General features: G+C 38.0%; 1 protein-coding gene across 3 annotated transcripts in view; it reads right to left on the bottom strand.

Annotated features, from left to right (window-relative positions):
- Window positions 1–26,479, bottom strand: part of MYZAP (myocardial zonula adherens protein) — a 65,341-nt gene that overhangs the window by 34,468 nt on the left and 4,394 nt on the right. For 2 of the 3 annotated variants that reach the window (XM_074879984.1, XM_074879987.1), the window contains exons 2-8: window positions 21,040–21,129; window positions 11,457–11,615; window positions 8,815–8,907; window positions 6,057–6,170; window positions 5,040–5,192; window positions 2,031–2,156; window positions 1,046–1,174 (exon numbers count right to left, since the gene is read on the bottom strand). In XM_074879984.1, coding sequence (XP_074736085.1) covers window positions 1,046–1,174; window positions 2,031–2,156; window positions 5,040–5,192; window positions 6,057–6,170; window positions 8,815–8,907; window positions 11,457–11,615; window positions 21,040–21,129 — 864 coding nt within the window. Of the gene's footprint in view, window positions 1–1,045; window positions 1,175–2,030; window positions 2,157–5,039; window positions 5,193–6,056; window positions 6,171–8,814; window positions 8,908–11,456; window positions 11,616–21,039; window positions 21,130–23,215; window positions 23,288–26,479 lie in introns of all 3 variants that reach the window. The other variant, XM_074879986.1, reaches the window with a different exon arrangement.

The raw sequence follows: 26,479 nt of genomic DNA, 5'->3' as shown, positions 1-26,479 counted from the left end.
AGACAGAAGATATAAAGCTTTTTCATATATCTGAAAATGTTCAACAAGAGATTCAGATGGAGCGTATTCAGATGCAAGGAGAGGTACTGTGATACTCTTAGGTTTAACAATACATTAAAATAATAATCACCTGACTACTAGTCTGAGTTTTGCCCTGGAGTGAAGACCATAAAAGAGAAGAAGGAAAAGCAGGAAATAAAAAAGAAGCAATGCAAAAACTGCTACAGCTAGTTTTGCAGTAGTGCTGCCAGTGTCACAGGAGGTAAATGTCTGAAACCATTTCTGCTTTCAGTGCTCTCAATTACAGTTTGGTAAGGAATATTTAGCCACGGAGAGTAATAATTGAAAGTTTTTTAATGCTACTAGGAAAGGAAGAACCTAAGTTTTGGATTAAAAGGCAGTAAAAATGAATTTTTCTTTTCTCCTCAAAGTATTCCGAGCCATAATCTAAATAAGATAGATATCTGCATGGAAGATTAAGTGGCCGCTACATACCCACAAAAAACCCTCAAAACATTTTAGTCTGAAGCTTTCAGTTTAGCATTTCATCCCCATGTGGAGAAATTTGGAGATACAATTCCAATCAGAACTATAAATAGCTAAATAGTAAGGTCTATTCCTAACTAAAACACATTTTAATGAACCTGTCAACAGCATTTCAAAGAGACTTTGGATCATTTATGTTCACTACTGCATTAGGCTTAGGAGACCTTGCACACTGAAGGAAGATGGAATGGTCTTTACAAACTTTAAAGTAATGGTTAATTTGCTAAATAAATTTTGACACTTTAGACAGCCCTGACTGTAAAGACCACTAGAAAGATATAAAAATCACTTAATCAGTGTCTCTATGGTAGTCCAGGTCCATTTACTTCTATGGATACAATAACTAAGTAGAGACGCAAACAGCAATAGTATGTCACTGAGCAGGGTTCTAAGCAGCAGACAAAAAAAAAATTTAAAAAACAAATTTAAAAAAAAAATCAAATTTCCTCCATGCACTTCTGCATTTCCTTTGAAGGCGGCAGTCAACTAAACCTCATACCTCTTCCATGCGCTCAATCAGCCGGTCCAGCTCACCGATTCGCTGGTCTTTTTCCTGTATGCTTGTTTCTGTAATCTGCATCTTCTTATTTGCCTCTTCAATAGCCTTCAGAAGCCGATTCGTTTCCTCCTTCAGATAAGAACATTCACAGTCACATTAACATCCAATATATTAATGAGGATTTTTTTTTTTTTTTTTTAAGGACATAGAGCCAGGCTAATAGCTTTTAAGCAGAGCTCAAAGCTTTTCACTACACCTGCCCAGAAGTCTGGAAGATCTGTGAGCCTAAACATGAACTGTATAGAACAAAATATCTGGGAGATTTTGAAGTGCATAGGTATTTGTAAAGCATCATTACGAAAATCTGATAAAAATTTTTACCCATTTCTTAGATATTTATTTTCCCTTCTGAGGGTATCGTGAAGTAACAGCGTAAGAAAAATATGCCGTTGCAGAAGATAGCATTATAAACACCCAAGTTTGCCATGTTCAGCTTTGTACTTTCCTCACATATAAAACAACATGAATAGAAAGAGACTGGGGAATCCACCTTCAATCTTAGTCATTATCTATCTTTATCAGTTAGAAAAATCCAATAACTAACTGCTCATAGAAAAATTTTACTTGGGGGTAGAGGGAAGCCACAGGACAGGAAGAGTTCTTGTTCCAGGAGCATCCAGTGAACTGATTCTTAAATTATCACTAAAACTGGACCTTATATTTTCCTTTTTTTTAGGGAATCAGAAGTTAAAGAAACCAACTTACTCTATTTCAAATTTTTAAATCTACATTATCATTACTGTTACTGTGTTTGAACACATTCTTTTCTTAGCCCTACAACCCCAAAAGTTTGGAAAGCTTAGTAACTGTGGCATGACTAGTCACAGAGACAAGAGTGAATGAACACATGTCAACCCTGGAGTAGTAAGTGATTGAGAACTGACATCCAAGTGAAGCACTACTCTTACAGACTGTCTATACGTACTAGGAGGATTTCTTTCTCAGCTTTATGTTTCTGCTCCTCTTCTCGCATTTTTTCCTCATACTGACTATACAGTTTTCTTGTCATCTCTCTCATGACTTCAGCATTGGCTTCCTGTGACGATTCCACCTATGACAGGGGAAAGTTGATCCATCAGTCAGTACAGCACTGCTGGCAGTAAGAGAAACAGAGTTCACATGATGTCAGAGTAACACTTTGAACTTCAGCTCCACCTTGTTATAAATTTGACACTGCTGAAGCAGCTTTTCATTAGCATCAAGACCATTTGCAACACTCTGCCAGTATATAAGTCATTTGAATTTGTAGAAGTTACCACTTCATCAAGTTTCATGTTGTCTGAATTTAACTAGTCATTGCTTATCCAAGACCAGGCTGTGCCTCTTTACTGTTACTTCCATAACAGCCTCCAAGTCACTTGGTTTGTTTCCCCACTGAAAAGATATTGTCTTCCCCCACTTTACAGAAGCATAGATTAGAGATGTGCTAGACTCAGCTCCTGTTTCTAAATGGCCATGAACACTCAACGCAGTAATTACTTTAAGCTGGACCCAGGTACGTGTTGTTACCTAGAAGACACAGCTGTACGCTCCCTCCTCTCTTGCTTTTTCACATACTGCTCTTTGCGTAGGCATAAGAACTGAGGTGACCATGAGGCAAAGCAGAACAGGGAAGAATCAGATTTAAATTAATATACTCAGGGGTGTGGAAGGGTTAATTTTTAACCACAGGACCAGAAACTTTACTAGTGCTACAGGGAAGAGGCAGGAATCCTAATTCAGAGACAGGATTTCCCCCTTCTGTTGGCTCAAAACACTGACTGAACCACACCCTCAGTGATCACATACCAGATAGGATATTCACAGTTTAAACCCATCTACTCTGTAAACCACAATAAAAGCAAAGTAAAATAGCTAGTCTAAGACTTAGTTCTCTTACTAGAGATACTATAAATCAGACAAGGTTATAGTGAAATGCTGTGGGTGCTACAAAAACGTCAGGAAGAGGAGGAATATACTGTCATCTGGGAGAAGAAGAAAGTGTTCCCTGCTGATCACTACAGTTAACACAGCTACAAAATACCTGGTTCTGATGATTAAGGTTTTGGGGGTTGGGGTTTTTTTTCATTTCAAGGACTGAAAGATTTATTAAAGCCTTGTGTTTATCTTAGAATGGGAACAAGCTGTTTTACTACCCTGTAGGATAACAACAGTGTATTTCATCCTTTGAAAAGGGACTGAGCTCTGAAGTATTCCACTTGTACTGCAGTTGCCCCCTTTGGTGTCTCACCTGGACCAGCACTGGGGCAGGGGTAGTAACCTGCACTTTGTGAGAGGGAGCGGAGTTAAATTAAGTTTCAGTACAACACAAAACCTTCCACATTTCAGGAAGCCTGAAAGAATCATATGATTCAGAAAAAGCCAACGATCAAAACCCACTAAGATACACTGAACTGGAGTATGGTCTCTGGCACTGTCTCTCCTTCATTCCTTTGCTTACGAGAAGAGTAAAAACAAGCATAAAAGGGTAGATGCATCAGGGCATCTGTTATAGTATCCTTAAACAGCATCTCTAACCTCAGTTATTGTTACGATTGTATGAATAAACCAAACCTACTTAATAAGCTACGTGGGTGTGTTCTCCCTTCCAGAAAATAATCATGGCATACAGTAGTTACTGCTTTTCAACTGCTGATCTCCCAGCTTCCACACAATCCTCTTACATTCACCCCTGGAATGAAATCCCAGATGTCTTGGCGTCTTTGGTACACGATTTTATGTTTAACCTTCAAAGACTGCAATGTGGTATTTCGTGCACTAACTTTGTCATAAAACTGCAACTTTGAGAGCAAAATTTAAACTGTTTCCTCATTAAGGCAGGGCATGTATTCTGCAGACCTTGATATGCTTGAAGACAAACAAATCCTTAAGCATTCAGTTGAACTGGGGCTTATCCTGTGGTTCTCTGCCCTTAGAAGCAGACATACCTTTCCCTGACTTGTTGGTGCATGTCCTTAAGATTATCGTAAAGTCCAAATTTCTGTTTTGAAATCTTAATTGCATCAGCTTTGCTTTCTTCTTTTAATTGGTTTTTCCCTCCTTTTATCTCCTGCTGACAATAGCAGGTACAAAATACAGCTACTTTTATAGCCTGCAAATCTTCACTATGAGAGGAAAATAGAACATGAATTTTAAGTTGAAGTATTATTGAAGTATTATTGAAGTTGAAGTTGAATATTGAAGTTGAATATTGAAGTATTATTGAAGTATTTAAGTTAGTATTTTCTCTTTTAGCCATTCATGATTAAGCATGAATGCAAGTCACTAGAGAGCCAAAAAGAAACATCTTTGACAAAATTAAACTTGAATAAACCAGCAATCATTTTAATTTCACAGTGACAAATTATGATACAGTACTATATCCAAATTAGTCTATTTCGAGCAATTTTGAGAGACAAAGGTTTCCAGAAGAGGTTTTTTTGTTGGTTTGGGGGTTTATTGGTTTATTTGGTTGTTGTTTGGGGTTTTTTTAGGGGGTTTTTTGTTTTTTTAATGAGATTAAAGGAATACATTTGACAGATGAGGGGAGAAAAGAGTCAAGCCTTCTGGCATATAAAACCACCTAAGTTTGTATTTTATTCCCTTGCATTTCTCTGAAAGAAATACCTTAATTCTCTTTCCAATACACTTGCTGTTACAGCACATATCTACTGACCATATGCTCATAAAACTTAAGAGATTACCTATTAAAAATTGTGCAGTACCAAATAAACAAATAAAACATCAAGAAATTCTTACAGTACTGTGTAGAGTTATGGAAAGACTGCTCCTGAGATTCTTTGTTATTAAAACAGTATTGATTCACAGGAATATGGCAGCTCTAAGGAATGATGAAGGCGTGAAGAACCCTTTACAAATTAGGCCAAGGAATTAATTTAACATACTCCTAATGTCCTTAGTGTGCAATATTTTTAGGGAAGTTTATATACTGCACCTTTAACTTCAGTAACTGATTTTCAATTTGTGCCGTTTCCAGTTGCTTTTGCTTCTCTCTCAGCTTTTCCATAGATTGCTCATGTGTATGTTTTAAATTCCTTATTTGTTCCCTTATATCAGTGTTCTCCAGTGTAACATCCACTAGAGTTTTCTAGAAGAAAGAGGCAAACCACATATTAAAAATCACAAATAATTTGGTGAACTAATATAGTCAATACATTATGGGACAGACAGAACATTTAAGAATTTCCTGATGTACCAATGCAGTGTGAACAGTTTTGCAAGTTTTAACATTTAAAATTATGGCTTTTGTCGTATTCAGTTTACTAGAAGGTATTTCCATGAGGAACATGCTCAGTGAAATCAAGTCCTGGAACAGTATAAAAAAAAAAAAGAGAAAGGCACACGGATACATTTCCGTATGAATGCTACTCCCACCAACCTTCCTTTCTTCTCTCCAAGGGCCATGCTATACATATTAAATGCACTAGACAGAAAAACTGTGACATACAAGAAAGCAGGAGCATTAAGTTGTTCAGCTGAGATACGTGGGAATTTGGAAGTCTTTAAAACAGAAAATTAATTCCCACCCTCTTCCTCCCCCTACATTTCACATGCATATAAATTCTCATAAGTGTTTAGCATCCAAACATGCCAAATCCATTTCTGTCACCAGTGAAGGCAGGAGTAAGTCAGGAGATGTACTGGTTTGCACAGTACGGAACAAATCACATTTTCACCTTAGGTATTTTGTAGAGACATGACTAGTGGCATCAGTCTGCTGCAGATCAGTATCTCTTTTATTGCACACTATTTCTAACAGGTATTTAAAAACCACAGGTGTTGGAATTATTTTTTCTTAGTTTCCTAAATTAGCTGCCTTAGATATCCAAGACAGTACTTTATGGGCTTGTTTAGTGTTGGAATCTGTATTTGTCATCCATGTTTTATGTATGCTTTTAAATCCATGTCAGAAAAGGCAGTTGTCAGCTGTGAACCGGCTATTAAAATGTACCTGCAAGTCTATTGATGCTGATGTCAAGGAGCTGTTCATTTCACTAAAGCTATCTAAGGCTGCAGCCTGCACTCGCACATGATTCTCTAAGGATTCCTGATGAGCATTTGTCACCTGAGCAGAAGAAAAAAAGAAGTTTTATATAGAATAATGATCATGTTTACCTATTCTTTCAAAGGGAGCTACAGAAGAGAAAGACCCCATGGTTAATTTTCACAGCACTTGGATGCTTAAAATATACAGGCTTCAAACCATATTCTTGCACCTCAGAAACAAACAAACAAAACTTAGAATCCAAATATGCTAAGAGAAATAAAGCACAGTATCTATGTTTATTGCTAGTCTGTTATCAGTGTAAACGCTGTTCATTTGAAAGGACAAGAGGACACTTGGCAGGTGTCTATTCAGAAAGTTTATATACGTAGAGTGGGCAGATTGTAAAATATCAGAGTGAAAAGCAGAAGAATGCAAGAAATGAGGAAATCTAAAAAGGTTTGGGGGAACTGTAGAATAGCCTTAATTAAGAAGGAACTGACTAATCAGGTATGTAAAGAAGCAACATCAAGAAGACACAAGGAGTTGTGCCAGGGGAGGTTTAGATTGGATATTAGGAAAAAATTTCTTCACTGAAAGGGTTGTCAAGCATTAGAACAGGCTGCCCAGGGAAGTGGTGGAGTCACTATCCCTGGAGGTATAGGTGTGACATAAAGACATATAGATGTGGCACTTAGGGACATGGTTTAGTAGTGGACTTGGCAGCATTACGCTAATGGTTGGACTCGATGATCTTAAAGGTCTTTTCCAACCGAAACGATTCTATGAATCTATGAAACAATACAAAGCAGGTAGAGGTCAGAAAGCTTTGTTGTGTGAAAATTTGTCATCTTCAGTTATGTATACACACACGCTTAAAAACTGCAGGGGAAAAAAAAAGGCACAAAATTACATAATTTAAGAAGAGACCGAAACCCAAACAGTGTAAATAATTATGAACCATCCAATAACAAAGAGAGAAAAAAAAAGTTACTAATGGAGGCCAGCCCAACTCACATTCTTAGATGGACCAGATCTGTTTCTTGATAAAAACATAAGAACACTAGGGACTGATATGGAGAACAATGACTGTTTAGTAACCAAGTCATACCCAGATTAGGTCAGCATAGGCAGCAGAAGCCAAGTAGTTACTGTTAACCCTATATGGATATGTGCTCATGTAAAAACAAACAAACAAACAAAAGCAGAAATGCTTTGGATGGATTAACAAAATTACAAGCTAAGAACTTGTGTGAAGAAGCATACTTCCCAGGGCAGGATACTGGAAGTACAAATTCCAAACAAACTTTATGAACAAAAAGTAGTCCTGGAAATTGATGGAAAAAAAGCATAGTGATTCAAAGCTGAAGGAAGGAGTATATAATGGATTTTAAACAGAATCCCCAAATAGCATGAAAGATGGCAGTCATATAAAACCAAAACCCAAACCCAACCAATGCATATATTATTAGGTAGAACAACACTTGTGCTTTGTTTCAGGCAGTCTAAAGTATTAAAAAAGCAGGGAGAGTGTCTCATAATGTGCCATTTACATCAGAAGTGCTTCATAAACTGCTCATCTGCTGCAGAACTAGAGATTCTGTCAGAGCTGGTCAGAAATCCCTAATTAAGAGAAATGTTCAGACTCATGCAGGATTTCTACTGGTCTGACAGAAGATCTGGAAGCGCAGGGTATCACCACTGTTGTTCAGTAAGGATCAGCAGCAAAGATGACAAAACTGCATCTGAATCAGCATTTGTCTACATGCATACTGGGCGGGAGACTCACCTTGTTGGCATCATTAAGACTATTTTACAGAGTTTACAGAAATTCAGTTTTCTCTCCCTCCTCCGCTCCAATCAGGGTGATTTTCGGGGGGGTTTTGAGGGGGTTTGGTTTGGGGTTTTTTGTGGGGTTTTTTTTGAGACTAGTTGCCACAGAATACAAGTACCAGTTTAACAGCAAGTTCTGATCTTTATATGTAATACAGCATGCAGGGAACTGACAGTCTCCAAATGAGGATGGCAGAAGGGTACAAGTCAGGGTCCCAGTCCCATGCCCAGAGCTTCATCTGAACCAGGACTGTGAAAATCAGTGTTGAATATAAAATCCACAGCAAGTTTTCCAGGAGATTTTTTGGACCAAAGAAATCAGCAGTTTAATATGAAGGATACCTCTACAGACTGCGGCAGTTTTTATTGCTAAAGCAGTATGTCAGAAGAAAGAGAGGTCATTGAATGACCATTGAAAGGTTCAGTTAAGAACCAAAAGGTAAGTGATTTTTAGAACTGTCAAGCACTTTAATACTAAAGAATATTGCTACTTCTTTTACTATAGTGTTTAAACAATAAAGTCAGTAAAACAGAGCAGTCTGTTGAAATGACACCAAGTTGCACATTGCTCTTAATTATCTAAGTTATTTATTCAATTCACCTGGCAGCTTACTGGTACAAACATCTCCACTAATTACTGATACACACAGACAATGCTATCAAGATCATTCTTTTATTTCTGAGAAGTAGGCAGTTAGTAATTCCATATGCAAAAGCATCCCTGTCCTACTTTACCTTCCTGGAGGGAAAAATAAATAAATAAAGTACAGATGTCACATAAAACAATGAACTGGAGTGGTTTGAGAAAATATTTCTGTTCTGCTGAAGCAAAACAAAAACAACTGGGGCAGTTATTCTTGTATGCTTTCCCTACAAATGATCATATACTTACTTTCAGTTCATTTGTGAGCTGCTGTATTTTTCGTTTCATTTCATCATATTCACCATACATTTTCTTTCTTACTTTTTCCAGAGTTGCTCTCACCTGGTGTCAGAAAAAAACTTTATCAAACTTATTGATAATTCTGTTTATACTATTTTTTTTTTCTGTCCTTCATTGTTACTTTCAGTAGTTTCCATTATAAATCCACCTTTTCATCAGCAACAATTTACTCTTAAGAACAAGACAAAACCGTAAGTCTCCAGACTTGTCTACATAGGGATGATACAAATAAACATCTGAGTAATTCTAAACTTCCCTGTACACACTTAAACACTTGTAAATTAATAATTTAAATAATGAATTTCAATTATCTGTAACTCATTCTAACTTGATTACTAAAGGGATTAGAATTAATCGGAGCATATGATGTTTTCTTTCTGAAAAAAAAAAAATCCACACACGGATTTAATACACCTTCAGATTTAATACACCTTCAGATTTAATACACCTTCATACTTTTTAAAGTGGTTAATTAGTTTTTCCTGAATATCATTTGAAGATAACCCCTTTAATTTCAGACTTTTAAGCTTGTATCTAGCTAAACAAGATATTAGCATAAATTTACCAATGCAATTTCAAATCTGAAAAACAGAGTATTTAAGAACTATGGATGTAAATTATACCTTGCCTTTCTAAAAAAAAAAAAAAAAAATTAAATTTAACAGAAAAAAATCATTCTGAAAGCCAGCTTGGGTTTACATGCCATTGCAATCATGAACAGAACCAGTTTTCTCAAGAGCACACATTGTAAACACTAGTTAAATGTTTGCCTACAGTCCACCTTCCGGCTACGTAATTCAAACTCCTCCTTGTCCCCGCCCTGACTGCAGATAAACTAGGGCAGTGATCTTACCTGTCTCTGCATAGGCTTGAGGAAGGAGCGAGGGTAAAACATTTACAGGGCCTTATACAAGAGGGTGTGTTTTTAGCAGCTCTGCAGTATACCCACTCCCTCCCAGAAAGAGGGGCATTGCCCACCAGATCTATGCAACAGTAGGCACAAGCCTACCCCAAACTACGTGCTCCCTTTAGGATGAGAAACATGGAATGAAGTTGCCTCCTGCACTTCACCTTGGGAAAAGCACCCCTTACTATGCACATGCACACACACACACTCTCTTCCAAGGTGCAAATCTGATTCAGATACAGAAGGAACCGCCAGCAGTTCTGACATAGCCCATCATTTTTGGTCTATTTAAGTCTGCATATATGTGGCATAAGCTGAGGACACTTGTTTAAGATGCTGCTTTTAAAGACGAAACTTATTTGGCGGGCCAAAGTTCACAGATTAGTACAGCTGAATACAGCTTCCAGAAGACGGGAGAGCAAGGGCCAGTATGTGTTTTCCCTTGTCTTTCCCACTTCTTCCTGAACACACATGCAAGACATGCAGTTCACCTGGTCTGAGATGTCCCTCTATGCCACAAGCCTGTTGTGTACAGGAAAGGGCAGGGAGAGGGTCCCGGCCCAAGCAATCTATGGCCGGTACCAGAAATGGTGCAGCTTGGGGAGCCGGACCTGCTGCCTACCAGTGCACCCACCCCCTGGCACCACCCCAGCAGGGCAGAAACTACCCAGGCAGGAAACCAGCAGCTAAGGCAGCTCATGTGCCTTGCCTGCACTGCAGTAGTGACATACCCCAACTGTGAGTGCAGGAACCTGAGAATGGTAACTGACTGCTGGGAGCTCACAAACTGTGAGTAATAAAGGAGAGAGGCAAGTGCTGATAGCTAGAGACCAGGCAGATGTTAAGAGCACACATAATTACAGTCTCTTACACTGCTGGCTTGACTCGGTGTTCCTCCCTTTTATACCAACTCAGCCTGCACTTGAATCAGCGTAACACAATAACCATTGACCAACAGCTTCCTGGGTGGCGAAGGCAGATGGAAAGAGAAGGTCAAATTATTTGCCCTAGGCTAATTGGGGGGTTATTGCCGAAGCCCAAGAGCCAAGGACTGACAGGCAAAGAGACACTGAGTTTCAAACACAGAAACCAGCAGCATCAGAACTGCTTCTTTTTTTTTCTTCTTTCTTTCAGGAGAGCTTCTGCCAATTACGATAAATGAACATGCACAGAGAAAGTAGTACAGTGTCATCCTTATTAGGCTGACTATTTTAAGGTTGCCCCAAAATATACCCAAGTGATTTTATTATGTCACCTAATTGAGGAGCCTCTTCAAAAGTGGGGGTTTGGGGACAGGGGAAGCAGAGGAAGAGAGAGACTTTACCCTTTCAGGTGTCTGCTTACATAGTTTCTTCTGTATCACATTTAAAATCATGAAGGCTTCAGGACAGGAACCCCAAGACCTGTTTGACAGTTTGCTTGCCCAGCTATAGCCCAGCCAGCAAGCATTAACAAGTATCACTTGGCAGAGAGGCCATGAGTCTGGACCACACAGTTCCCAAGTATATAGCATGCTTTTTTTCCAACTTGAGTACTAACAAGGCAAGCCTCTAGCTTCAGAGTAGGTTTGCAATTCAAATTCAGGCGTTGGGCTAGACATCAGTCATCCTACATACACTCACAGCTCTACATGAATATATGTAAATGATATTTGACAATTTTTGAAGCTGAAAGCATAACTCACTTCTTTAATGTAATTCATCTCCTCTTTCAGCTGATCAGCTGACCAGCCATAAACCACCATTTCTCTCTTATGGTTGTTGTCAGTTCGGTGCACTACACCATACACCATCCCATGAGACAGCCTCCCTGGAGACATGCCATTTGGTACATGGTAGAGTTCCTTAAAAGTAAAAAAAATAAAAGTTACTTTAAAATCAGTACTAGAATTAAAAAATAACAAACAAAAAATACAGTAGCATAGGGCCAAGAAAAACAGCCAACTATAGTGAAAGCATAACAGTACCAAGAACACTAGTTCCTGAGTTTTCGGGGCCAAACTATCAACCTTCATGTTTTTGGGAAGATTAATGACCAGTTTATAATTGATCGACATGTCTAATTTCCACCGACTTTAATGAAAGCGATTATTGGTACAGCTAGAGACAATGAATTGGATTTATGCAAGGAGAGGTAGAGGCACGTGAGAGAAAAGTTATCCTGGCTGATTTTCATTCACCAACATATGCTACTTTTCTACATTCTTCCAGCGCACTGTCAGCTCTCACAGTTCCCTTTAAACTCTTGTAACCACAGACTTGCCCCTCATTCCCCAAACTCCCTGCTGCAGGAAATATAAAAATTCACAAGCTTAAAAAAAATTTTAGGAAGTTATCAGTTTCTTCTTCAAGGTTTCTGAAACAGAGGTCAGAAAATATGTTTATCTGGGAAATAAAGCAGAATTTCAGTTCGCATTTAGAGCTAAGGACCTCCAAAACAATCAAACATTCATTTCTCGGCTGCATTTCTCTTACAGAAGTTGTAGAACTGACATTGTAAGAGCCAAAGCAAAGCTATGAAACAGCATTCATGTGGGTGTTCCAGTGTTGTTAACTACAGTAGGAGCATAAAACTTTGAAATCAGGTCTTGATAGGTAAATAGAAAGGCTGTTTTGAAGTGCCTACATTTGTTATTTTAATGATCTGCAGAAATTTGTAAAATGTACTTGTAATAATTGTGTATCTTTCTTTAAGGCACCCTTTGCAACAGACTCCTCTTACTCATCTCATCAATACACTTAGCAAGAAAAATACTCATGCAAGCAGTAGGAATCATTTCCCTCAGCATGTAAATAAATATCTGACCTCACTACTCACCTAGCCTCCCTTCTAATCAACCCAGAGAAATATCATTCTGTAGCAATCATCTGAAATGAGTCAGTCTCCACAAGTACTAATTTCTCTTCTTGATTACAAAGAATTTAAACAACTAGCTTAGATGAAGACATCCACATTACAACTTTTTAAAAAGAAGGGGAAAAAATATTCTTATCTAACTTTGAATATTTGCAAACTAGGAACCTAAAATAAGTTATTATTTCTGAATAGAAAGCTAGAAAGACACAACCTTGGACACAGAGCTGTTACTGCTTAGCTTTGCACATTGTTTTTGAAAGACCAGTGCTGGTGACAAATCAGTTACAGGTAATTTCACTGTACTTTCTTTCTCATGATAGATATACCAGGATACGGGTAGATTTGAGAATATTTTCTACATTGACCTTAGAATATGTTTGGTTTTGTTTTTGTTGTGCAGTAATGACACTGTATGAAAACCAACAAACTTTGAGATTATTTACTAAATTAAGAGTCTAAGCAGTATCTAAATACTCTCTCTGACACCAAACAGAGGCTGGAAGAGATGAAGTTCAGCATCTTCTATCTGCAGCTGCATCCTAGAGAGTTTCCAGTCCTTACCATGACAGATGGTGATGATAGCATCTGCAGTCTAAAGCAGTAGCACTTTCAGTTTTTAGCAGCCAAACTAACAGAACTATGCTGACAAAGTAAGAATAAATACTTCTTTGGGCAAAATGAGCAGGAAAATCTACTTGCATTAGGAAGAATGGGTAAAGATAGACATATTTTATATTGTGTCCCTCCCACATTGGCAGATTATCTCAACACTGTAAATGCCACACATTTTCCTTTACCATATCATTAATAGCTTAACCATTTTGCTGAAGCTCTGGGTGTGTGTGAGTGTGTGTGTGTGTGTGTGCAGGGCTGGGAGGGGAACAATCACAGAGCAGACACCTGATAAAGAATGTTTCAGGCAAAGAACAACAAAGCTATAAGCAATCATTTTAAAAAGACAGCCTTAAAACCACTTAATGGAAAAACATTGAGCAACCAGCCCTACTTATACAAGATATCATTGTGCACTTTGAAAACATTGTATGTAAAGCTTCATATCCTGATAATCAGGAGTTTTGTAATTATGTGTTATTGGGGTTTTTGTTTTGCTGTTTGGATGCATACAAACAAAACCTCACACCTGATTTCTTCAGAGTAGAGAAAATGCAGAAACTAGATGGGGACATGACTCAAAACTTTGTGTTTGTTTGCTTCCAGGGTTGTACAGTTTCTTTGATAGTTTCATCACAGCTCCTCCCCTGCATCTGGATAAAGGGATTACATACAAGTTTCCATCTTCCTGATAACCAAATGAATAATCACTTTAATTGTTTAGAAGTTACTAAGGCACCAGACACTAAGTTCATAAATCCATACCCTTTACCCATGATCATTCATTGTTTATGAGGTGAACAGCTGAATACCAGCAACTACCAAGATCCTTTGTGCTTCTGAAACATTAGCAGAATTGTTTAAAGTGCTGTTTGCAGAGTTCTGTAAGAAAATTATGACCAAGTTCCTTATTTTTAGAATATTATAAACACATTACTAACAACTGCTTTGAAGGATTTTCTTCCCAGTAAAAAACATCTACAAATTCAGACCAATGAGTTTGCTGCTGGAGAATCACCCACGGCACTTAGATATTTCACAGATGAACACACTTAAATTTACATCATAATGGGCAGTACATGCAGGATTAAGCATGCACAAAGCCAGACAGGTTTCTTGCAACAATGTTAAACTTGCCTGTTGTCTATATTTGCACAAGCCTCCCAAGATGCCTTTGTCACTTCTCTTTCAGAAGATTAAAAGAATCACCATCCTCTGTTGAGTGTTCCAGTTCTACTGTGTGATACTCAAAATACAGGATATTGCTTTTACCTCCTCCTTATACCTCCTTTGTACCACTATCCCTAGGCAAGCACCTGTTAAAATTTCAGTACAGTTCTTGCTTGATTTAAAGCTATGTGAACCAACAGCTATATAAATAACCGCTCTCATATTTCTTTAGTCTTTTTCCTTGCTGTTCTATTCCAGCTATGCTGACCTTCTACTGCCCCTTTTCTCTCCTTAGTAACTCTTAATTTCCACTCAGTAACCCCTTGTTTCAGGGTTCAGCATATGCCCTGACAAAAAAAGGGCTAACCTGATGCAGTCTCCTCTTAGAGGAAGGGTTACCATCAGAAAACTTTTCTCAGTGCAGGGTTGAGAGGTGGATGGGTTACTTTGCTTGTTGACTATTTTATTAATACACCTTTGCCTCTAACAGAAGCCTTGTTGAATGGCTCAGTTCTCAAACTGCTCCACAGAACTGCATCACTAAGCATGCATCAAGTATACTTTCCACCAGTGTGTCTCCTCTCTTAAGCTATTTCCACCCACCTTTATTTTTCTCCCTTCAGTGTTTCTTCCTTTTCTGTCCTGTCCTCTGTTCTTCCTCTGTCACATCCTTTCTCTCCCATGTTTCCTCTTCCACAAATCCTGGATTTTCTATACACCCAAGGACTACAAAATGCTTTTAAAGTCAAATACTTTTTGTTGTTTTCCTCTATGTCCCATACATATTCACTCTCAGAACTCAGATATTTTTCTGAGAAGGTCCTCGCCTGTCCCCACTCTGATCTGCAGTGAGATCTCAGTGATGATAACAGAGTAAGTAAATACATGCAAGTACTTAGGAGCAAGTAAATACTGTAAAGCTAACAAGAAAAGTGCTTGAAGATGGAAGGTTTCGTTAAATCAGTTAACCACTGCTGTTTACAGTCAAAATATCAGCCAGCTCCGGAGTACAGGGAAGTTCTTGCTCCACACCAGCCTATGCACTTGCTGCACTGGAACAAGCACAGTGCCCTTCTAATGTGAGCTGCTGATCTGAAAAGGCAGACTTAGCTTAAGCAATTTGTGAGTATTTCTTTTTACCTACAGTCAGTTATATATGACAGTCCAAGGTAACAGCAAGAACACATCATGTTGCTGCACGTGAATACTATAGCAGCTTCCAGGAACATGCGTTGTCTATGTTGCAGCAACAGTCAAGTTGCACTTGGTGTGATCACACAGCATGTATTAAAGAAACACAGACTGTGTTTACTTAATTAATAAATATTTAAAACAGAAGCCTACACTCCAAGGTTCCAAGTCTTGATAATTGACCTGCATCCTGTTTATATCTCTGTCCAAGGAAGTAGCACAAGTAGCATGAAGCAGGTGAAGCAAAGACACTATAAAAACAAACCCTAAATGTGAGTTGTTAGCTGCTTTTTGTATTGCCCATCGTTTTATTGGTATTATGTAAATAACACTGAGGGATGATTTGCTTCCTAATCTATCTCCATCAGTTTTTGAAATAAATGTCAGATGCCCCCATACTTTATACTTTCCCCCTGCCCCAAAATTGGAAGCAGAAAGACAGAAGAGGTACCTTATTTTGAGGAAAAAGGACATCTAATGTAACGATTAGCACAATGCTGGGTTTAGTACTTGTATTTCCTTAAAATTTTGCTAAATCATGATCTTCTGTTTACCTACACCATCTAAAAACTCTTCTTTTAACCAGAACTATATCAGTTAAGCGAGGCTTTATCTTTTTGACAACTGTCACATTTCAGAGGTTTCTGAAATATCCAGTTATCTTTTGTTTGTTCACTAGTTATGCAAGGAAAAAGAACATTCACCTTGTTACTTAGGTCACATATTTTCTGTTCAGTAAAATGACAAATTTACGATATTGATCTCACCAAGGAAAGTTACTGTGCTCTGACAAAAGTTAGCTATGTTTTTATGTTTTTTCATAGTCCTCTACAGCACTTGAAACTCATGTTACATTTAGGGATGTTTCATATATAAATAGTATTAAAATAGGGAAACTATGCCAAGACATAGACGTGAGTGTTCTTAAACTCATGACGCTAAATAAGAATCAGTTTAACACATTCCAACTTTTAAGCTCCTTGAAATGTAGAATTTAGGTGTCTATCTCAAAAATCAGAAGTGACACAGGCATTATACAAAGTCATATCTGATCAACAAAATCCATACACAGAACACCAATGACTATACACTATAAAATAAGATATAACAAATACAACAGTAACCACAGAAGTCAGTGGAATTCTTTCTGTGGTTTTCATGTAGCGCTGGTTTTAATGAAGGTGTTGATTAACTAGTACACACCAAAAATCAAGCAATTAGTGCTGGAGAGGCTGAGAAACTGTAACATCAGCCACCTGTAGCAGATGAACCACATTTGCTATGACACAACTTCTGGTATGCTGATGGGAGTGGGCTGGCAGCAGCAGATCAGCAGAGAAAATAGTCACTGTCCTAGATTCAGTGTGCACCACAGCCCCACGTTCACTGCACCTATATTTTTTGACCCAGGCCTGACACAAGTCTCTGCTTGATTCTCTCCATCACATACAGGAGCAAATTCCCCTTCTGGCTTCTTTACAGCCTACTTTTTTTCTGGGGAAAAAATATTTGCTATGCTATGTATTCCTGCTTAGGAAACAAAAACAATTTCACCTCTTGGTTGTGACACTTTAAAAACATAAGCAAATTAAAGAGTTTGAGGATATAAACAGCCAAAGCACCAATTAGAGTTTAAGACCAAACACTGCTCAAACTCTGTTGAAAGCCACAAAGACGGGAAAGTGACACAAATTTCTAGAGTGTTATCTCATTTTCATTCTCTTGTCCATGTGTCCAAGTGAAAAAGAAAAATCGTCTATACATATCTCCATATTCTGCCATCAAATGCCTAGCTGCAGCTTCCAATGACGCTTCCAAATTTAGCCATGACAGTGAAGAAAGGGACTGATGGATAAAAATAAATCCAATCCCAAACAGGGACAATACAATTGTCTGGTAGCCCTTTATTATGCAAGACAAGGCAGGCTTCAGGACATGTAGATTTTGCATACAAGCTGACAAGCACAGTATTTCTTTGTACTTCATGGTGAAGTAAACAGCCTCACACTACTGTCATCCATTGTCTATCATTACCAGAAGTAATGGAAGAACAAAACTGGGATAGTTTCAGATTCTCTCTACCTAAAGCACTAACAATTCAGAGATATTTAGCAGTAGGCTTTTAGCCTGTAAAAAGCAAACAAACAAATGAGCCAACTTCTACTTGTGACCTCAGTTCTCATATGCTTCTTTCAAGGTATCATAGCCTAAATATGAATATAAAAATCCAACCCGACACACTGGAGCACAAGCTCACTCCCCCTTCAGTTTCTGAGATCAACTCCTGTGTACCATCTGCCAGCCTTTCACAAAAGATGGGGAGAGGACATCCTAGTGTAGTAATATTAGCCTGAAGCAATTTTGTTGTAACAAATCTGCCCAGCTCCATCACTTTATTTTAATCTCTTATGCTGGTTCACTTTCATTTCATGCATGCATAGCAATAAAAAAAGTCAATCTAGAAACTTAATGCACTGATACAGATGTAATGAAATATAACATACATTTTCTGCTAAACTTGGACTACAATAAAAAAGCCTAAGCTAACAGCTACTAACAAAACCAATAAAGAACCAGTTCTGCTCTAACATTAAGCTCCAAAACAAGCTATTGGGAGGATCAGCACTAGCAAGAGCTTCTGTGCAGTTCACTAGCTGATTTTGCAACTGAAACATCTCTTAATGGTACTGAGCAGCAGAAAGATGCAGAAAAGTAACAAGTAGTCAGTAAGCCATCACTATGTCACATCAGGGCAGCTCAAAATCACCTCCTTCTAATGAGAGATTTGAAAGAGGCAATTACAACCAAATGTCATGCCATGGTATATTTATAGTTTTCTGGCGTTCCATTTGACACAGCAAGGTCTCTGCCCTCCTCCCTCACCAGCAGCAGGCAGAGGCAGGGTCTGTCTCTCACCAGCACTTGTCCTGCCCGAACAGGACAGTGCCTGGCAGCCAGGTTCTGACTGCCTGGTCACCTGAGTGCTCCAGCAAAAATTGTAAAATCCCAGATTATCCCTGCAGTTTCTGTAAATCGCACTAATATTTTAATTACCAAAACCATTTTCCATGTTCCCATTTTCTTAATACTCAGCATTTAAAGACAGCACAGAACTCTAGATTCCAACAAGAGACCTGCTGTTAAATTTGATTCTTGGTGAAGCTGTGGTTTTTGACCTTAAATTGCAAAGTGCAATGCAGAAAACTGAGTAGTTTCCTAATTTCTCTCTGTTATCCCTATTTCCAAGACAGGGGTACAGTTCTCATAGGACTGTGTGAGAATTATCTAACATTTGTAAAACCTGTTATTCTCAAAGTGCTTTAAGCAATTTCACTGAGTCAGTTGAACATGGGTGGGATCAGCAGATACCTGATCACTGCTTTTAGGAGATGGTTTGGCTTTTTTTTAAAATTCAGTTTTACAGTAATAGAAAAGTATCACAGCATGACTAGTCGAGTCCTGTGCGCACTGTAAGTTACTGTGTAACTAATTCAAATACATAAAGCAATACATTATATAGACAATAAAAATCTACAAGTAATACATTACCCATCTCATTTGAGAGACATGAGGAAAAAACAGTTCATGATCAGTGATTCTTGTGTAGCTGCTTCTATATGCTATGACTATACAATCTGTAGGGCTATATTTTTAATTACACAACGACTGTAAAACACAAGAAGATGGCACAATCACTCTGTTTTTTAATTGGTATGAAATTGACTAATTAGGTCCCATCTAGCGCTGAAGGCTGTATGTATGCTTTCTAAAAGTCTTTAAATTGTTTAAAAGTACTGAACTTTAGAAAACTACTCAGAACATACAATAATTAAATTACATACCATTTTTTTGGTCTCAACTAAGAAAGACTCACCTCTTAAAAATCACTATGCAATACACTGGAATGTAAGATGAGCCAAATAATGTATTTATTACCGTTCATATCCTCTCCTTAACATTCTCTGATATAAAACCCATGTGCCTTTACTTGTATTAGGGGGGAAATACAGCTCTCATTGAAAACAAGGTCCCACAGAGGGAAAAACTGGTCACATACTAAAGTCACTGCAAACTGTCCAAGCCCTAATCATTCACACTTCTTTCTTATTATTACACTACTCAGCACAGTAAAGTGAGTAAGCCATGAGTCAGTATCTATCCTCCTCAAAAACAAACCTGCATTATTCTTAGGGCAATGGACTCATATACTTAGGCCACTCTGAGGGTTTCTGCAATCCGATACAAACTGACAAGAGACTGACAAGAGACTGACAAAGTGGTGGAGGAAGCTACTCTCAGTGCTACAGCTAAACACCTCTGTACAAAATGAATTATTACTATCTAATGGTGGCCCAAATTTAGTTTGCATTAAGGCCTCTTTATTCCATTCTGTAACTAATATAGATCCCCAAGGACCTATTGCTCTGCTAGAGCTGTGTATGAAAAGCTGGGTGTATACAAGATTCCAGCACAAGAAATATCTGATGAGGAATCATCATCTTGACCATTTTACTTCGCATTTATTTTTATTGCTTTAAAATGTTAGTCTTTCCGAGTCATTTTACACGTACTTTTGCTTCTGAGTACCACTAAGAAATCATTTCAAATAAATCCTATTGTTGTTTTGCTTCCTATTGCCATATTGCTATTCAAACACCAGGTGTGGTAAACTTAGCCAACATCTTGCTTGATTTTGGTTTATCAAAGTGTAAATGTGGTGAAGTTGTGGAGCCTGGCCAGCTTCCCTTTTTCATCTCCATCCTTAAGACAAATTAAACATCATCTATTGCTCTGAAACAGCTCTTAAAGAACAAGTTCTGCACCAAAGCAGCTGTAAGACTTTTTTGTGTGCATGCTACTTGCTTCTACCAAAAAACTGCCCTTCTGAACCCTTCTGTGCACATGATATTCAAATCACTTTCACTTCAGAACAATCTTGAATTCTTTATTTTCTATTTCTTATTAGTATATCACCTGTTACCAAAATTAGCTGACACAGCAAAACATCTAAATCCCAGGTAAGCCAGCTCCCAAACACATTAAGGCTCAAATCTCGCACACTGGTAAGCCTACACGAAACATAAAATCCCCTTCAGGTGAGGATCAAGATCCTGTTTAAGGCAAGACCCTGCTCTTCATAGCTGTCTCCTACTCTTTAATATATAAATATTAAATAATCAAGTCTTAAAGGTACCTCAGTCACAAATCACCTACAGTCTCTGTGCTGTTCCTCTACTACTGTCTTATTTCACGTGCAGTTTTGCTATCCTCAACTCTAAGGCTCAGAGTTCACAGCTGACTTGATCAGCTTCCACACATTCTTCAGTCTTCCAAGATGACTAGGCTTTGGGCTCCCAAAACAACTAATATCAGCTTCTGTGAATGGCAATATTTACTCCTTGTTTATATAGAATTTAACTTTGATTCTTAAAACTCACGTTTTTCTTTCTTTCGGGTTCCTTTGCTCCCTGTTCAGGCTGTGAGCTTTCGTCAGGTGGTACTGTTAAGCGTAATCTACAGACATTCATCTGAAAGAAAAACAAAGGTTTGCTTTTAGATTTAAGTGTTACAAAAAATTGTTTTAATGACTTGCTTTACAGAATGAACTGTACTAACATTCAAGTTTTAATTTACTGTTTTGTACCTCTGCCACATAGCTGACAAAAGATTATTTTTTAAAGGTTGGAGGGGTTTTTAGCTGGCAAGAAATAATTCAAGGGCATCCCCATCATTACATAGTTGAAATAGCAAAAATCCATTTCAATCAACATGTTCTTACATACTCATAAATGACATTGTGAGCCAAGATGACAGAACAATGAACATCATTTTCTAGTTTCTCGGTTTTGTTTGCTGATTTGGCGTACTTTTAATCTTCAAAGGGGATTATTTAGAAACAAAGTGTATTCTGGAGTGAATATTTCTTTTCCATTCAGTATATATCCAAGTATTTGATCCAAGGATACCGAGTACTGCAATGCCACTGAATGTGAATAGGAATATTATTGAAATCTGATACATACAAGTTATTTGCAAAAACTAAGCTTCAGAATGCTTCAGAGAAAATTCAAGAGGTATTGTTTTCTATCTGATTTCAGAAAAGCCATTCTCTTGCTCAGGAAACAGGTCAATAGGGTTGATACCTTTCTATCCCCAATTGCAGTTTCCCTTGCTTTTGTCTGAGAGAACTTTGGTGTAATGATATTTTTTAAGTATTTCATACAAGAAACGTGGTTAAAACTTTCAGTCTTAGTCCTATTTATGAGACATTTTTGTGGAAAACAACTGTAAGTCCTAAACAGAGCATAGCAAATGATGAAATGAGAAATTTGTCTGTCCAGATTTGAATCTACACAATACCCTTCCATGAAATCCCAGCTGTCTGTTGGCAACAAACAGGGCTCTTAAAGCTCTTCCTCAAAATATCTAAAATATCTTTCATGATTACTCTGGGCCATCACCACTGTTCTTCTAAAGCCCAGCATCTCATCTGATCTAGATCTCTCCAGTTTCTCCTAATTACATACCTCCAGTCATGCTGAATGTGTACCTTCTCTCTGAAATACACCTTTCCACTGCACTTGCCCAAGCTCACAGCTCATGTCTTGGTCATTACAGCACTTCCTTTTGTCCTGAAAATGGCAATCATGTTCTGCTCACAAGTATTCAGATCACAGCAGCAAAGTCCTTTTCATAGACCCCAAATTTTACTATTTTATAATTCATTTCTTCCAACTTTCTCTCATATCAATTAAGCTAACTTAAGTTCACTTTCAAGGCTCTTTACAACACAACCTCCTCGGAGCACCACTACTCAGCATCATGACAAGGATTCCCATTTTTCCTGTTTCCAAACAATGGACCTTTTTCAACTTTTCAAACAAGCTTCAACTTTTTCTTCTTCCCAGGCAAAAGCAAGTAGAAGAACTATCTGCAAATATCTGCAGCATTTTCACTATTTTTTTCCCAGTCTTTCCTTAAATCTGTCGAGACAACAAATCAACAGTGTATAGACTACTGGTATGCTGACCACTGTATTAACAAAATGCTGCTTTGTATTGCCTTCCATCTTCCACTCTCAGTTTGGTCTTTTAGGTCTGCAAGGCCTTCTATCAATAAGGAACAGGGTCCTCAGATACAGATAAAGTTCCTATAAAATATGTGAGCTGTGTCTGTATTATAAAGAAAAAAGTCTATAATAAGAGTAAGGTGAAATATAACCTACTCTCCAGACACATGTGTGGAGGCTAATTTTTGTGCAGTGGGCTGCTCACTGTGAATTCATCGTTCAGCCATACGTTAGCAAATCTAGAACAAGATGCCATAGAGAAAGTGACATAAAACCCCCAAACTTAGTATAAAAGCAGGTTATCCTTTCATATTTGCTAAAGAACTCTGAAACAATGAAATGCATTTAAAAATTATGAATCCTTGCACACTGCGTTTTGACACTGATTGACTGATATGTTCATTCTTCTGAGAACACCAGACTCTCCATAAACTACAGAAGCTGGAGGTGCTTCCTGCTTACAAGTTATCAAGATACGTTAATAATAAACTCCTCAACTTTGGGGCTTGTTGATTCATAAGGTAATTAATACCACCTCTTCTCACCTATTTAATTTCCATTTCCCCCTGCTCTTTCTTCTCATTAGCTCAGCAAGGCTCTTTCCTCTTAAAACATGCCTGTTTACAACAAGAAAGGAAATGGAGTCTGGCCTTCCTCCACGTAGACAAAGAAAGACCAGACCCATAAGCAGGAAATAGGACTGAATTTGTGTTGTGCTGTGCAGGAAGTGATAGATGAGGTCAACTTTTTCTTACAGTGATTTCAAATGAAGGGAAACTGGCCTAAAAGGAATGAAAGGATTGTTAGGAGAAAACATGTAAAACACCTCAAATAAATAGAAACAGATAATGACTAGCAACTCAAAGTTAGAAGAAATGGACTTGTGCATGATTGTCCGAAGCTGGTGAATGGCTTGCCTGTTAAGTCAGTATGAGACTAATTTTAGGCCACATACTTATAGATTCACAGGGCAGTGATTGTGAATAAGTAATTATCCCTGTACCTATGTACCAGTTAGTGAATCATGACTGCCTGTCACATTACAGCAACTGATGTGTTACAGGGTTACTGTGAAGGAAATCACAGGAGTCCAGTACAGATGGCAGTCAAATCATAACAACTAGGTTGGAAATATAAATTAACAACAGTGATTTGTTGAGACTAAAACCACTGTACAAAGGGTTGTTATCCTTTAAACTTTCTTGCCCTTTTATCTTCACATTGCCTTCTCTACTAACCCACTGAAACACTTTTTTCCTCCCATTCCTCATTTCCACACTAGGTCCTTACTTTTAAAACACCTCAAATCAGTATTGTATTTTTAGCAGTATTTCTGATACAAAATAAAGTTTTAATGTTATACTTTGCAGCCTGTTGCATGCAAATGCCAAACAGAGGGTGGCACTGGCAATCATCTAAGGATTTCAGCCTTGAAGTCATGCCCAGTGAGGCTTGTACAGCAGTGGCAAAGTACCACCCAATTCTAGGACAAACTTATACAGGCTGTACTCTTGCTATTCTTTATAACAATAGGACTTCCTCAGCATCCCTGGGGAAACAGCAGCAAATGTATAAAGTAGCCATTCACTCCTACTCTTGGGCCACAGCTGATGCACTCTACCTAAGGACAGAACTACAGACCAATCTGTTAAAATTCAAGAACACTACAGAGATTGGAAGGGAAAAACAACAGGCACCGCTTTTTCCTCTAACCTCCAGAAGCAATTATGAATACTGGACTTATACTGTTCTTGCTATGCAGTGCTTCCTGAAGAAACAACACACTGTACTCTTTGTCGGCAAGTCTACTTGACCACATGAATGAGCAGGCTCACATGGAAATTGCAACAAGCCCTCCTCCAACAGCAAAACACTGCTGCAGTGATGCCTTAAAATGGAAATGAAATCGTAACAGGAAGAGCATCGACTTGGTGCCAAACAGTGGCAGAATAATGTGCAACTGAGGATGAAGGAATAATTTCCAGAAACAAATTGGGTTATGCAGAGAGAAAACAGGGAGGATAATGAAAGAGGACTCCGCTAGCAGGGAAAAGGCTGTGATTCAATTTCCTTCAACTGCTGACTGACAGTAAGAACAAGTGAGGAAAAACAGGGGCAGACATGGCTTCCACTCCACCTTCATGTCATTGACATTGTAACTTCATGAGTATAACTTTCAAAAAGAAATACTGGGTAGAAGAAGAACCAGGTATCAAGTTTTCTGGACTATCAGATTTTAGTTTGATTTGTAGCATCTGTGGCTTTGACAAGCCAACATAGAAGTAATCTTAATTGTGCCAACATTTTATGTTCGCTCCTGGCTTTTTGACACCAACAATCCACAAGTGGTATTTCCAAAGCTCATCTGACATCATTTGTGAAACAAATATGTAGACAGGAAAACAAAGACCAGCACAACACCAGACAGCAAAAGTTTGCTGAATGCAATGGAAATTAACAGGTGAAGACATGCTCTTTTCCCAGATTTCTAAGAGGCTAGCGGGACAGCACAGATGAGAGCTACCACAATATGGCCATTAAGAAAAAAGCCAATCTACGTGAGTTAAAAATATTAAGAATTCATGGCCCAGATCCACAATCCACATTCATGTGTACCATCCTACTCAAATCACTAGGGTGGAACTTAAAACAAATACAGATGACAGATTGAGTTTGAGTAATGTTCTTCAGCCTCTTCTCCCCCCCTTCTAAAAAACAAAGCACCTAGAAAGGCATTGATCATAGTTAACTATATACTGAAATAAATAGAACGAGCATTACAATAATGAGCAATGTTTTCACAGAATAACCGAAGTTACTAGTACAGCAACAAAAAAATACAAGCTGTTTTACCAACAATCAGTCCCATTCTAAGATTTTTAGAGTACTCCCACAGGGAAGATGGGGTACAATTTTGATCTAGCTTCAAATCAACTTCAGAGTTAGCATCACCAGAATTTAATATTGTTGATCTTTCTAATGTCTGATAATAAAATGGTTTGGGGATAACACATCTGTTGAGTAACTATCTGCTAACCTGCTAGCTCAACAGCCAAAAATCACTCCATCTGCCTAAGACCCAATGTTAGTTTTAGACTTCTGAAGGTGAAAGCAGAAAAAAGAGTGGGTGTTTAATTTCTGCCAGTCCTAAAAAGCAAAGAAAGTACTTTCTTTGGTCATTTATCTGTTGATTACCCTACTCTGTTTATGAAATATCTGCTATGGCATTCACCACACAATTAAAGGGCACTTTTCCTGTAACCACAGGCACACAGGAATGTGACCCGCATCTTTCATTTATTCAGCAGTTATTCTAACTGGTTTTCTCCCCTCTTTTGACAACTCATGGTAAGGGAGTCACATTTCACTTAAAAAAAAAAAAAAAAAGGAACAGCTGCTTACCAGTGAGTTTTATCCACAAATTAGGCTTTTACCAGTTTCTTTAAAAGAGAATGTATTAAATACAGTTCATTTTACATTGTCTGCAGGAAATGTATTGTGCAGAGGAAAATAAGAAAGTTATCACTTAAACGCAAATTCTCTTAACTTCTTTAAGAAATAGTAAACGAGGAAAACTTAATGGGAACACAGAAGACATGTACAGAACATAACTATGATTTCTAGGTCATCTTAGTTCTTCCATATACACGAGCAATTTCATTTTTTTGAAGGCCAGAGATTTTTTTCCGTAGAAGAGCCTGACCCTCATGTTATCATGTAAAACATGGCAACATGACATTTTTCATTGTTTCAATTATGAACTCATATTTTTGGAGTTTCAAAACAATCACTAAGCAATTCAAGAAGTG

Source organism: Strix uralensis, chromosome 11, assembly GCF_047716275.1.
Source record: "Strix uralensis isolate ZFMK-TIS-50842 chromosome 11, bStrUra1, whole genome shotgun sequence".
Classification (NCBI taxonomy): Eukaryota; Metazoa; Chordata; class Aves; order Strigiformes; family Strigidae; genus Strix; species Strix uralensis.
The sequence above is the reverse complement of the archived record's forward strand: the minus strand, read 5'-3'. Positions and strand labels throughout refer to the sequence as shown.